The 15,548-nt window shown below is 41.9% G+C and overlaps 1 protein-coding gene across 2 annotated transcripts in view; it reads left to right on the top strand.

The window, feature by feature from the left end:
• The first annotated feature begins 9,879 nt into the window (after positions 1 to 9,879).
• hexb (hexosaminidase B (beta polypeptide)) overlaps positions 9,880 to 15,548 on the top strand; it is a 42,518-nt gene continuing 36,849 nt past the window's right edge. The window contains exon 1 of one of the 2 annotated variants that reach the window (XM_060836064.1): positions 9,880 to 10,346. In XM_060836064.1, coding sequence (XP_060692047.1) covers positions 9,938 to 10,346 — 409 coding nt within the window. In that variant the 5' untranslated portion in view covers positions 9,880 to 9,937. The remainder of the gene's footprint in view (positions 10,347 to 15,548) is intronic. The other variant, XM_060836074.1, reaches the window with a different exon arrangement.

Below are 15,548 nucleotides of genomic sequence, written 5' to 3'. Positions count from 1 at the left end.
TATTGAATTGCTACACCAGCAACAAGTTTTCTTTGTTTGACCCAAGACCCTAAGGCAGAATTTATTCACACCCTGTTGAATGGGAATGCAGCAGAAAAGCACTGAAGATTGAATGGGGGCACAGATTAGCATCCATTACAGTCTCACTCTTTTCGTAGCCTAGAAAGTCTGCGAGACATAATTGACACCAATTTTCATATACCACCATTTATGTGCATTTACAGGTTACAAATTGAGTACAAACTCAACAACCATAGTTTAAGTCAATGGCTAAATCTGATAGAGGGGTCTTGTGGTACAGTGGCAGAGTCATACAATCATAGGGATATACAGCACAGAAACAGACCCTTTAGTCCTACTCATCCATGCCAACCAGATACCCTAAATTAATCTAATCCAATATGTCAGCATTTGCCCCATATCCCTCTAAACCCTTCCTATTCATATGCCTATCCAGATGCCTTTTAAATGTTGTAATTGTCCCAGCCTCCAGCATATCTTCTGGCACGCATACACGCACCACCCTTTCCATGAAAAAATTGCCAGTTAGGTCTCTTTTATATCTTTCCCCTCTCACCCTAAACCTTTGCACTCTAGTTCTGGACTCCCACATCCCAGGAAAAAGACCTTGTCTATTTACCCTATCCATGCCACTCATGATTTTATAAAACTCTATAAGACCACCCCTCAACCTCCGACTCTCCAGGGAAAACAGCCCCAGCTAGTCAGCCTCTCCCTATAGTTCAAACCCTCCAATCCTGGCAACATCCTTGTAAATCTTTTCTGAAACCTTTCAAGTTTCACAACATCTTTCCTTTGGGAGGGTGATCAGAATTGCACCCAATATTCCAACAGTGGCCTAACCGACATCCTGTACAGCCGCAACATGACCTCCCAACTCCTGTACTCAATACTCTGACCAATAAAGGAAAGCATACCTTTTTCACTATCCTAATTACCTGAGAATCCATTTTCAAGAAACTGTGAATCTGCACTCCAAGGTGTCTTTGATCAGTATCACTCCCCAAAACCGTACCATTAAGTCCTGCTAAGATTTGCCATTCAAAAATGCAGCACCTCACATTTATCTAAATAAAACCCCATCTGCCATTCCTCATCCCATTAACCCATCTGATCAAGATCTTGTTGTACTCTGAGGTAACCTTCTTCGTTGTCCACTATACCTCCAATTTTGGTGTCATTTGCAGACTTACTAACTATACCTCCTATGTTCACATCCGAATCATTTATGAAAACCAGTGGACCCAGCACCAATCCTTGTGGCATTCCACTGGTCTCTGGCCTTCAATCTGAAAAACAACCCTCCACCATTACCCTCTGTCTTCTACCTTTGAGCCAGTTCTGTATCCAAATGGCTAGTTCTCCCTGTGTTCCATGAGACTTAACCTTGCTAATCAGTCCACCAAGAGGAACCTTGTCAAATGCCTTACTGACATCCATGTAGATCACATCTACCACTCTGCCCTCACCAATCCTCTTTGTTACTTCTTCAAAAATGCAATCAAGTTAGTGAGACACGATTTCCCAAGTGCAAAGCCATGTTGACTAACCGTATTCAGTCCTTGCCTTTCCAAATACACATACATCCAGTCCCTCCGGATTCCCTCCAACAACTTTCCCACCACCGATGCCAGGCTCACCGTTCAAAGTTCTCTGACTTTTCCTTACCACATTTCATGAATTGTGGCAACACATTAGCCAACCTCCAGTCTTCCAGCATTTCACCTGTGACTATCAATGATACAAATATCTCAATGAAGGATCCAATAATCACTTCCCTAGCTTCCCACAGAGTTATAGGGTACACGTGATTAGGTCCTAGGGATTTATCCATGCAATTTAAGTCATCTTAATATGGACATTTTCAAAATGTCACCATTTACTTCCCCACATACTGTATCTTCCATGTCCTTCCCCACAGTAAATACTGATGCAAAATACTTGTTTAGTATCTCCCCACATCTCCTGCAGTTCCATACACAGGCTGCCTTGCTGATCTTTGAGTGGTCCTATTCTCTTCATAGTTACCCGTTTGTCCTTAATGTATTTATAAAATCCCTCTAGATTCTCCTTAAAGACCAGCTGTTACAGCCACAACATTTTCCCATCCTCCATCTTGGATTACCTAGACCCTAACTCTGGGTCCTGGAATCAAGTTCCATCTGCTCCAGAGGTGTGTCATGGCATGTATGAACAGCTTTATTAAAATATATCCAAGTATCAGAAGATTCCCAGTTAATGCCAAATACCTAACTACTGTACAATTAAGTATAAATAAAAGACAAATAATACTCCATCTTGACTTAAATGATTTCAGGCATGAGATTGGCACATGTCCCTCATCAGGCAAAGGTATACTTTGCTTCAAAATATCACAACCTAACCATGTAATTACCAAATTAAATCAAAATACTGCAGAAGCTGGAAACCTGAAATAATAATAGGAAGTGCTGCAGAAACTCAGCAGGTCTAGTACCATCAATGAAGAGAGGAACAGAGTTAATGTTTCACGTTTGATTGTTTTTCAAACACATGGATGTAATTACCAGTGACTGCAACTTAATGTCAAGATTCAGAAAGCCATAGTTTTCTTAACAATTCAAATAAATAATCACATATATAAAAAGAAATAAATAGATATTTAAATATTTAGAAGTTTGATGATATGGAGATTAATAACATTGCATCATACAATATTAAAGGGAACATATTAAAGGTACATGAATGGAGGGCCAATTAGGGAGAGAATAGGAGTAAGTAGATTACTTAGGATTGGCAGCATGTTTATAAAATTGCTTGTGCCGTTAATTTGTTTCATGTTAAATTGGTTAGAGAGGACTGGAGTCACAGTCTCAAGCAATATAAAGATAGAATTAGGATAGATATCCAAATAGACTGTTAGACTAGTTCTAATCACTCAAAAAATTGGAAAATAAATTTTTACAATTTTATTTCCTCTGAATGATTTGGAGTTTCATCCTCTGTGAAGTTAAATTATTTCTGGATGTGGTGAAAGTACATATATGACAAGGTTTCACGTTTCCATGGATGGGTTGAATGGATGAGGAGACTGATTCCTCACCATCTTTTTCCATACAGTCCTAGAATTTATTGTAACACAACAAGCTGAGTATAAACTCAAAGAGCCACGGAGGAAATTGGATAATTTTTTTCATGGAGCTATTCAAATGTGATGAACGAACAACTGGAAGGTTTTCGCCAGTAATCATTGGACTGCCTGGCTCAAGAGAGAGACACAAGTATAGCTCAAAATGTAGGAACCCACATGATAGCCTTGAAGATTCAGCAATGGGCAGGTTTCTTGGTGCTAACCAAGAATTGCCCACGTTCTGGAGACAAAAGTGCTGAGACTGAACTGGATGGTGGGGCTGCTGCTGGGAAGATTGCTGCTGCAATTCCCTTGCCTTCTGATGAAGTACAGACCCTACCATGGTAGATAAGTTGTGCATTACCCCTTTCAGGAGAATCCCAGTCTTATGTTGCTGAGAAAGTGCACAACAAAAGTTTTCAAATCAAAATGTGTCAAAGAGTGTTACCTCCACTGAATGTCAGCATGTGTTGAGACTCCTGAAGTTAAAGCAATTATTTCAGCAAGCATCTGACACAATTTATAATTCATACAATCTGAACGTTATGATATATTTGCTCTTTAGCAAAACAGATTATGAAATTTGACATGTATATGAGGATTACAATACCTTGAAGAATGCCATCAACAGATGATTGTGGCGCAGCTGTTCAAACAGCTACCAGGAGAATTGTTTTCACATTTCTCACCTTTTTAAAATATGATGCTGGTGTAGAGTGAAGCACTATGTGCATTGGATTATATCGAGGGAGTAAAATTCAATATGTTGAATTACCATTTCATTGTGTGACATAGATGTATGTCAAAAGCAAATCTCTGTGACATTTTCTTCATAATTTCATAATACAGGTACCAACTAAGTTATACAGGAGTATTTGAATGAATGGACATACAGGTGTGGTTCTCATTTGAATATATTAAGTTCTTCAAAATATGTATTGGGCAATGTTGGCACATAAAAATACTTTTTCTCTTTATTCTTTTATGGGATGTACATGATCCTGGCAAAGTTAACATTTGTTGGCATTGCTAATTGTCCTTGAACTGAATAACTAAGAATAGGACCCCTCAAAGATCAGCAAGGCGGCCATTGCGTGGAGACACAGGAGATGGGGCAGATACTAAATGAGTATTTTGCATCAGTATTTACTGTGGAAAAGGATATGGAAGATATAGACTGTAGGGAAATAGATGATGACATCTTGTAAAATGCCCATATTACAGAGGAGGAAGTGCTGGATGTCTTGAAACGCATTAAAGTGGATAAATCCCCAGGACCTGATCAGGTGTACCCTAGAATTCTGTGGGAAGTGAGGAAAGTGATTGCTGGGCCTCTTGCTGAGATATTTGCATTATCGATAGTCACGGGTGAGGTGCCAGAAGACTGGAGGTTGCCTAATAAGGACAAGCCAGGAAACTTTAGGCCAGTGAGCCTGATATCAGTGGTGGGCAAGTTGTTGGAGGGAATCCTGAGGGAAAGGAATCACATGTTCTTGGAAAGGCAAGAACTGATAAGGGATAGTCAACATGGCTTTGTGCATGGGAAATCATGTCTCACAAACTTGATTGAGTTTTTTGAAGAAGTAACAAAGAGGATTGATGAGGGCAGACTTGTAGACGTGATCTATATGGACTTCAGTAAGGCATTCAACAAGGTTCCTCATGGGAGACTGGTTAGCAAGATTAGATGTCATGGAATACAGAAATTAAGATACAAAAATGGCTAAAAGATAGAAGACAGAAGGTGGTGGTGGAGGGTTGTGTTTCAGATTGGAGGCCTGTGCAGAGTGGAGTGCCACAAGGATCAGTGCTGGGTTCACTACTTTTCATCATTTCTATAAATGATTTGGATGTGAGCATAAGAAGTATAGTTAATAAGTTTGTAGGTGACACCAAAATTGGAGGTATAGTGGACAGCGAAGAAGATTACCTCAGATTACAACGGGATCTTATTCAGATGAGCCAATGGGCTGAGAAGTGGCAGATAGAGTTTAATTTAGATAAATGCGAGGTGCTGCATTTTGGGAAAACAATTCTTAGCAGGACTTATACACTTAATGATAAGGGCCTAGGAAGTGTTGCTGAACTTGGAGTGCAGGTTCATAGCTCCTTGAAAGTAGAGTCACAGGTAGATAGAATAGTGAAGAAGGCGTTTGGTATGTTTTCCTTTATTGGTCAGAGTATCGAGTACAGGAATTGGAGGGTCATGTTGCGCTGTACAGAACATTGGTTAGGCCACTTTTGGAACGTGGCGTGCAATCCTAGTCTCCTTCCTATTGAAGGATATTGAAAGGGTTCAGAAAAGATTTACCAGGATGTTGCTAGGTTGGAGGAATTGAGCTATAGGGAGAGGTTGAATAGGCTAGGGCTGTTTTCCCTAGAGCGTCGAGGGGCTGGGAGGGTGACTTTATAGAGATTTATAAAATCATGAGGGGTATGGATAGGATAAATAGACAAAGTCTTTTCCCTGGGGTGGGGGAGTCCAGCTAGAGGGTGTAGGTTTAGGGTGAGAGGGGAAAGAAATAAAAGAGACCTAAGGGGCAACTTGTTCAAGCAGAGGATGGTATGTGTATGGAATGAGCTGCCAGAGGACGTGGTGGAGGCTAGTACAATTGCAACATTTAAAAGGCATCTAGATGGGTATATGAATAGGAAGGGTTTAGAGGGATATGGGCCGGGTGCTGACAGATCGGACTAGATTGGGTTACGATATCTGGTCGGCATGGATGAGTTGGACTGAAGGGTCTGTTTCCGTGCTGCACATCTCTATGCCTCTATAAATAGCTAGGCCATAGTACAGATTGACAAGTAATTGACGTTATTAATTTTTTATTTGAAGCTCTTTGGAAGTTTTAAGTTTGAGGTTTAAGTTTTTATATTCTGTTATGCTTGGCTGGTCATGAATTGTATGTCTTGGTGTCCTGGCCAATGTATGTCTCTCAGACAACATCTGAAAAGTTATGACTCTGTTCACTTTTGCTTTACTATTTACAAAAACTTTCAAATTATCTAATTTTTGTTGACTTCAATACTTCAAAATTACAAAATTACTGCTGATTGTAAAGCACTTTAAGACACACTGAAAATATTCCAGTTAATCTATACTGCCAATTCGCAGTTGGTTATTTGCAATTTGCACCATGTGGGCATTCACAACATTTCTAACATTTGCTTGATGTGCAGTCACATAATTTCCCATGTATAATAGCTATCCAGACTGGTGATGTCTGCTAGTTACAGAAATACATTTAAAGGTCCACATCAAGAGTTTTGGAGCACACCATGTCAAAAGATCTCTCTGTTTATATTCTGTTGTCATGTACATGTTCATGAGTTACAAATATCCTGATGTCCTTAGGACACACATGATGTGCGAACGGAATCATTTGCATGCTGAAATTATAACTTAACTGTAACCTATAAATTACTTAATAATCTGAAAAAGGAATATAAATTAATGTTGGAACAGAGCACAAAAATGGATTGAAGTGCACAACTCCAGCCGAAGAATTAGTACAAGCACAAGGAACTGAGTGGCCTCTTTATGTGCTATTGTTTGTGCAGAATTATTAGAATGTAGAATTCTCTCACGAATTCATATTGAAGCAGGGGCCATAAACTCTTTCCAATAGGAGTTTTAAGTTTATTGAGGAAAGATGTTAAAAAGTATTGGGACAGGGGAGAAGGTGAAACAAGAGTAATCTACCAACACATTTTGTGACCGATGGAGTTAATTGTATAAATGGTGACATAATTGAAATAAGGAATAAATTAAGAGTGGCGTTTACTACATTGTCGTATCCTTTAAATCACTCGAGCACTTTGCTTATGAGCAACATCTTATCCTCATCCAAACACATCTATGGAACAATCCATTGGCCCAGACCTGTGCATGGTGGTGGTACAGAGGGGTGAGACTGCTCTGCTTGCCAGCCTATGATATCGTATATGGCTGGGTGGCATCTGGACAGGGAGCATATCTGGTCTGCATGGACGGGCTGAAGTAAAGGTTCTCTTTCCATGCATATCTCTATGGCTCTGTGATATTGTATTTTCAGGTACATTAAAAACCAGCCAAAATTTTTTTTCTTTATTCTTTTCTTGAGATCTGGGCATCGATGGCAATGCCAGCACTTGTTGCCATCCTTGATTGCCCTTGAAATTAATGGCTTGCAAATTAATGGCAGATTTCCTTCCCTAAAGCACGTTAGTGAAACAGACAGGTTTTTTCAACAAATAAAAACTGAAAGAACTCCAGATCCTGTAAATCAGAAACAAAAACAGAAATTGGTGGAAAAATTCAGCAGGTCTGGCAGCATCTGTGAAGAGAAATCAGAGTTAACATGTTAGTTCTGGCGACCCTTCCTCAGAACTGATGGTAGCTTGGAAAATGTTAGTTTATACGCAGAAGAAAGGGTAAGGAGAGGGGGTAAGAAGTAAACAATGCTTGGGGATAGACCCCAAAGAGAGAGAACAGTTGGACAGACAAAGGAGTGGATACCAATCTGGCTAGGAGTGTGAATAGCTGTTAATGGAGACTGTTAGTGGCTAACAATGGGTTGTGTATGATAGCAGATAAGGCCTGGTATGTGGGTTGGGGACTAGGATGTAGGAGAGATCAAGACCTAAAGTTATCAAATTCAATATTGAGTCCAGAAGGTTTCAGGGTCTCCAAGCAGAAAATGAGGTGTTGTTCTTCCAGCTTATGCTGAGCTTTCACTGGAACACAGTTGCAAGCCTGAGTCAGGGATATTGGCCAGGGGACAGGGCGGTGTATTAAAGGGGAACTGGAAGCTCAGGATCATTCACCCTCTAGCCAGATCGTTATCCACTCCCTTGTCTGTCCAACTGTTCTTCTCTCTTTGAGCTCTATCCCCCTTATTGTTTACTCCTTACTCCCTCTCTCCACCCTACCTTCTGCATATAAACCAACATTTTCCTAACTACCATCAGTCCTGAAGACGAGTCACAAGTCTGAAACATTAACTGATTTCTCTTCACAGATGCTACCAGACCTGCTGAGCTTCTCCAGCAATTTCTGTTTTTTTAAAACAAATGATATTCGATCGCTACCATTACTGAGACCAGATTATATTAACTGAATTAAAATTCAATCAGGTACCATTTGAACCTATGTCCAGCAGCATTAGTCTGAGCCTCTGGATTACTTTCCAATGACATTACCAAGATGCCACCATCTCCCCAAGAATATCTTCAGAGTAACATTACGACTTAATTATTCAATTTCCATTTGAGAGAAATGAACTTTCAGGGCTGCTGGATTGGGAGTGGGATTGCAACACCAGGTTATAGCCCAGCTGGTATATTTGGAAGCACTAATACAACCACCTGATGAAGGAGCAGCACTCCGAAAGCTAGGGCTTCTAATTAAACCTGTTGTTGTGTGATTTTTAACTTTGTACACCCCAGTCCAACACCGGCATCTACAAATCATGTCTACCAAAATGCTGCAATGTACTTGATGAGCCTTAATAATCACATTATAAGGTTAAAAATCACACACCACCAGGTTATAGTTCAACAGGTTTAATTGGAAGCACACTAGCTTTTGGAACGATGCTCCTTCATCAGGTGGTCATGGAGGACTCAATGCTAACACACAGAATTTATAGCAAGAATTTACAGTGTGATGTAACTGAAATTATACATTGAAAAATTGATTGTCTGTTAAGCCTTTCATCTGTTAGAATACCGTGATAGTTTCATTTCTTTCATGTGTAAATCACAAAACCTTTTTTTGAAAAAGGTTGCATTCTCAGGTTAGCTGTTAACAGTAGTGAATCAATCTAAACATCATGGCATAGACAGAGAACACAAGGGGGGCCAACATATTTCCTGATGAAGGGCTTTTGTCCGAAACGTCGATTTTGCTGCTCCTCCGATGCTGCCTGAACTGCTGTGCTCTTCCAGCACCACTAATCCAGAATCTGGTTTCCAGCATCTGCAGTCATTGTTTTTACCTTCAACATATTGTCTAGCTATCACCATTGTTAACAGCTAAGCCGAGAATGCAACCTTTTTTAAAAAAAATGATTTGGAGATGCCGGTGTTGGACAGGGGTGTACAAAGTTAAAAATCACACAACACCAGGTTATAGTCCAACAGGTTTAATTGGAAGCACTAGCTTTCGGAGCGACGCTCCTTCATCAGATGGTTGTATTAATGCTTCCAAATATATCTGCTGGGCTATAACTGGTGTTGTGTGATTTTTAACTTTTTTACAAAAAGGTTTTGTGATTTACACATGAAAGAAGTGAAACAATCACAGTATTCTAACAGATGAAAGGTTTAACAGATATTCAATGTTTCAATGTATAATTTCAGTTACATCACACTGTAAATTTTTGCTATAAATTCTGTGTGTTAGGATTGAGCCCTGCACCTGATGAAGGAGCGTCGCTCCGAAAGCTAGTGTATTTCTAATTAAACCTGTTGGACTATAACCTGGTGTTGTGTGATTTTTAACTTTGTACACCCCAGTCCAACACCGGCATCTCCAAATTATAAGGTTGTTTGTTTCATTGCGGCTGCGATGCCCGAAGGAAGGTGGATGCTTTGAAATTTATTTTTGAATCCTTCCCGCCAGGTGACGCCAGTCTTCCCACGTCCCTCAGGTGCAGACATGGGAAATGCCCGGTAGTCGGCGCTAAGACCCAGCGGAGTCCCAGCACATTCCCGACGGTTGAAGGGGTTTTTGAATGTGTCACGTGAGGAGCTCCGCTCACATGACTGTCCGCGCGGCTGCTTAAAGCGGAGCTCGAGGAGCCCTGCCCAGTCAGGCGGGGGATGGCGGCGTCGAGGAGTGTGTTAGTGTCACCGGCACAACAGGGGCTCCGGCTTCTCCTCGCCGCGCTGCTACTCCTGGGGCGCGGCACAGCGCTCTCGCCTGACGAAGAGGACTCGCCGTTCGGCTCCCTCTGGCCCTTGCCCCAGAACGTCCACATTGAGTCCGAGCTTTACCGGCTGAGCCCCGCGACTTTCCAGATCGTCCACTCGCCCCAGTCCACCGCTTCGGTCGGCTGCTCCATTCTGGACAACGCCTTCCGCCGGTATTTCTACTACATCTTCGGCAGCTCCGCCGAGAGGAGTCAGCTGGCCGGCAGCGATGTCGAGGAGTTGACTCAGCTGCAGGTCACTGTCACCGGCAGTGACCCCGAGTGTAACCAACATCCCAGCGTCACTTCTGTCGAAACCTGTGAGTATTGTTCCGTCCCCCTCCCCTGTCCTCCTGAGGGGTGGGGGAATGGGGTAGAGGTGACACCCGGAAATGGTGCCTACTTGGCGCCATATAAATGTAACTTCTAAAATTTCACTTCCCCCAAACTTTCTCAATATGGGTGTCCCTGGCAAAGCCAATGTCTGTTGCCCGTTCCTAATTCTGAGTCTTGCTAAGCCGCTTCAAGGGGCACTTAACTGTCAGCTCTAGGTCTGAGGTCAACAGATTTCCCTCCCTGAACGAATTTTGACTTCTGTGGTAGTTTGAGTAGTTCCTGAAACGAACTCTTACAGTCCGTCCAGGTTAATCAATCGAGTTGAGTTTAAGGCAATGTTCCCAAAGTGTGCAGAGGAAGTAAAGATGCAGGTATTCTTGCAACTTTTAAAATACACTTGGACAGAGGATATGACCCAAATGCAGGCAAATGAGATGACTCAGTTGGCATAAATAAGTTAAACCCAAAGGTGTGTTTTTATACCTTAGGTTCTGGCTCTAATGAAGTAAAAGGTAAAGCCATTATAGTCCAATGGACTAATCACTCATTAAGGAGTGACTTGTGATGGCTTTGTCTAAGATTCCCATGCCTTGTGTGAAGGATGAAGTTGTGAAAGATGGTCCTTTTGTGGTAACTTTAGCCAGTGTGGGAATCACACCCATCATTCTGCATGGTAAACCTGTCAACTGAGCTAATCACCCACTTCCAACTATTTTGAAAACTTGATCACAAATCTGGAGATAGCTATGTCACTATGTCACTACTGTTTTCTGTGGAAGGCCTTTCAAGGTAGGATGTCCTGCAGTATTAAAGCCAGTTATCATAAGTATTTTGTGGTGGGGGAGGAACTGCAATGAACCTGCAAAGCAAGCTCTAAAGACTAGATAATGTATCATTTTTCTTAAGCAGGGTCATTGCTTAGTGGGACTAAAAAATGAAACTGAACTAAATGTAATAAGTTACTGAGCATGTACTGATAATGGCCAATGAAAGTCTATAAAACTATAGAAAATAGGAGCAGGAATAGAGAACGTAGCCACTTGAGACTGTTCTGTCAGTCAATGGTGGGTTGCACGGTGACAGTGGGTGGCACGTTGGCTAGCACTGCTCCCTCACAGCGCCTGAGACCCGGGTTCATTTCCTAACTCAGGCGACACTGGAGTTTGCACGTTCTCCCCGTGTCTGCGTGGGTTTCCTCCGGGTGCTCTGGTTTCCTCCCACGGTCCAAAGATGTGTGGGTCAGGTGAATTGGCCATGTTAAATTGCCCATAGTTAGGTAAGGGGTAAATGTAGGGGTATGGGTGGGTTGCGCTTCGGCGGGTCAGTGTGGACTTGTTAGACCGAAGGGCCTGTTTCCACACTAAGTAATCTAATCTAATGACTTGTGGCTGATCACTCAACTCTATGCTGTTATTGCTTTCTCCCTATGATCCCTTTAACCCTAAACTGTAGCTATTTAAGTCAACATTTTGACCTCAACTGCTTTCGGTGGCAGAATTCTACAGACTCATCACTGTCTTGATGAAATTTCTCCTTCGTCCTAAATAACCTACCTTGCAATCTTGGACTGTGACTTGATTCTGGGCTCTTGTTGTTGGGAATACCCTTCTCATTCTCTCCTAACCAAATTCTTTTAAAACTGACAAATGCAGTCCTAACCAATCAATTCCCATTGATCACTTATACCATGTCAGGAATTGAGGTGACCTGTAGTTGAACTCTTCCTTCAGATAAAATTGCATACATCACTTCAGATGTGATCTCATCAAGCTACTATAGACTGCCACAAGAGATCTTTGCCCATGTACCCTCCTTTAGCAATGAAAACTAATACCATTGGCTGCTTACTTCATAAGGACACAATGTCTTGATGCACCTCTTCCCTTTGTTGGTTTGTTGGCATCCAGGTAACTTGCCCTTCACTGACTTTCAGTTATATAACTAACATTTAGCCACACTATGCTTCAACTGCCATCCTCTTCCCCATTCACTCATCATGTTCAAATCACACTGAAGCTACTCTGCATCTTCTGCACAGCTCACTGTCTCACCCAATGCAGTTATCTGCAAACTTGGTGATATTAAACTAGTTATCTATGAGGTCCAAATGGTGATCTGTGGTCAGACTGCCACTCGTATGACCCACTTAATACTTTGTTTCCTGACCTCCAGTCAGTTTTATCAGTACGCCACTCCAATCCCCATGTTTTGATCTTTATTTTTCTATGCATGTCTAATATAGGACTTTGTGGAAAGCCTTCTGAAACTCCAAGTAACATCTGGTTTCCCCTTCATCGACTCTACTAGTTTCTAATAAATTCTAGTAGATAGTCCCTTTTGTAAATCATGCTGACTGTGACTAAACTGTCACTTTTCTATGCTCTGCTATTGAATTGTTTGTAACACACTCTAGTATTTTCACTGATTACTAATGTCAGGCTAAGATGCTTATAATTGCTATTTTTCTCCCTTTTTTTAATACTGGGGTTACATTGGCTACCAACAATCCATAAGAGCTGTTCCAGAGCCTATATAGAATCTTGGAAGATGACCAGCAATGTATCTGTTTTGTTGTGAATAGCATCTTGTGTGTGGAATCTCAGGAAAAGAACTAAACAATAGGTTTAAAGTGAGGGGAATGTGCAAAGGAGAGATGATAGTCAGTGATACCATGACAGTATGCCCTAGGCAGCTAAGTGGTAGAAGCAGATATGATTGCAAAGTTTGAGTCACTTGGACTGACATGAACAGGCAGTGAATAGAGGAATATCTACCACATGCAGGTAGATGGGATTAGTTTGAGTAGCGTAATCTTGGCAAGACATAAGCTGAAGGGCCTATTCTTGCGCTGTACTGTTCTACATAAATGTTTGACATGATCATCTTGTGTTCCTAATTTGATAGCCATCTCCTGCCTAATACCATTGTGGTTTCCTCTACTTTGATTCTGAGAATAAAGGTGCTGAATCTGTCACTTGCCACTTTCTTGTTTTGAAGAATTTGATCTCATGGTCACTTTCTTCCTTACTGAGCTTCTACAGCTAGACTTCCAATTATTCCTGTCTCATTTACACAAATCTAAGCTAGAATGCCCTGTCCTGTAGTTGTTTCTCATACTTATCCAGACTTCATAAACTCTTCAAGAATTACTCCAATCTATATATAGATTAAAGATGCCCTTAATTACATCTCTATCTTTTTGCACGCTTTTCTAATTTCTTGAGTGCTTTTCCTGACGTTACCTGTATAGTTTGAGTCTATATTCAACCTTATCTGTTTTCCCAATGCTGCTTAACTACCTGTACAAATATTTAAAGCTGCATCTACTAAGACGTAGCACTGTCCTTTGCAGATAGTCAGAACATGTATGTGCACTTCTTGTTTCATCTCCAAATTAGTGAGCCATTTTCTGGTTCATTTCTCATGGCATGCTTTGGCTAATCAGTGAACTTGTCTGACTTTAAAATTTGAACAAAGTTTGGCACTAAGCTGCCAGTCATCAATTAGTGGATTTTCTATGGGGATACCTCAAGACAATCTGCCGATCAGTCAGCAGTATAAATGTTTTTCTCCTTTTTTCCACTGAATTTCATTCCTGGTGATCATTTGTTGTCAGGCTGCAGCAGTGATTACAGGATATCTAGGGAATCGTATTGGGAAAAGGCTTAGACCTCTTAATTCCTTATGCCTGCAATGTTAGTTTTCTATATCACAGATGACCCATGTCTTGACAATTTGGCTTCCATGTAACCTTTTACAATTCTTCTCCTTGGCTAGCTAGCTTTATCTTCCTGCATTTAAACCATGGATGAATTGAGCCAATTACTTTATCTAGATTTAATTTCATTAAAAATGGAATGCATTTTAGGCCTTATTTGGCACTCCATGTGGAAAAACAATGCTGAAAATGTGTTGCTGGTCAAAGCACAGCAGGTTAGGCAGCATCCAAGGAACAGGAAATTTGACATTTTGAACCAGAGCCCTTCATCAGGAATGAGGAGAGTGTGCCAGGCAGGCTAAGATAAAAGGTAGGGGGAGGGGTGATGGAGATGTGATAGGTGGAAGGAGGTCAAGGTGAGGGTGATAGGGTGGGGGTGGAGAGGTCAGGAAGAAGATTGCAGGTTAGGAGGGCATTGCTGAATTGAGGGAACCGACTGAGACAAGGTGGGGGGAGGGGAAATGAGGAAACTGGAGAAATCTGAATTCCAACCTTGTGGTTGGAGGGTTCCCAGGCGGAAGATCAGGCGCTCTTCCTCCAACCGTCATGTATGTTCTGCCAATGGAAGAGTCCAAGGACCTGCATGTCCTCGGTGGAGTGGGAGGGAGAGTTAGTGTTGAGCTACAGGGTGGTTGGGTTGGTTGGTCCTGGCATCCCAGAGGTGTTCCCTGAAGCGTTCTGCAAGTAGGTGGCCCATCTCCCCAATATAGAAGAGGCCACATCGGGTGAGCGGATGCAATAGATGGTGTGTGGAGGTGCAGGTGAATTTGTGGCAGATATGGAAGGATCCCTTGGGGCCTTTGAGAGAAGTAAGGGAGGAGGTGTAGGCGCAAGTTTTACACTTCCTGCGGTTGCAGGGGAAGGTGCCGGGAGTGGAGGCTGGGTTGGTGGGGGGGTGTGCACCTGACGAGGGAGTCACAAAGGGAGTGGTCTTTGCGAAACGCTGATAGGGGAGGAAAATATATCCCTGGTGATGGGGTCCGTTTGGAGGTGGTGGAAATGATGGCAGATGATATGCTGTATACAGAGGGTGGTAGGTGAGAACCAGTGGGGTTCTGTCTTGGTGGCGGTTGGAGGAGTGGGGCTCAAGGGCGGAGGAGCGGGAGAGATGCAGTGGAGGGCATCGTTGATCACGTCTGGGGGGAATCTGCGGTCCTTGAAGGAGGCTATCTGGGCTGTTGGCAAAACTATGGCCTTATTCGAAAAGTTGCTCTGTATTCTGACAGATCACATTTCTAAATATAACTAGAGAACCCTCATCTAGCGTTCAATTAACCAAACAAGATTGCAAGGTCCTGATTGGATAGTGGTTATCCAGTCATTAATTGATTTAAATGAAATACTGTCTGTGTCCTTCAGATAATTGAGGTTCTTCTGAGAATTTGGCTCTATTACTATAGACAAAACTGACTTAAAACTTCACATGAAATGTGATATGCAACTAATTATCTCCCTTTACAGCCAATGC

Source organism: Hemiscyllium ocellatum, chromosome 2 (genome assembly GCF_020745735.1).
Source record: "Hemiscyllium ocellatum isolate sHemOce1 chromosome 2, sHemOce1.pat.X.cur, whole genome shotgun sequence".
NCBI lineage: Eukaryota > Metazoa > Chordata > Chondrichthyes > Orectolobiformes > Hemiscylliidae > Hemiscyllium > Hemiscyllium ocellatum.
The sequence above is the reverse complement of the archived record's forward strand: the minus strand, read 5'-3'. Positions and strand labels throughout refer to the sequence as shown.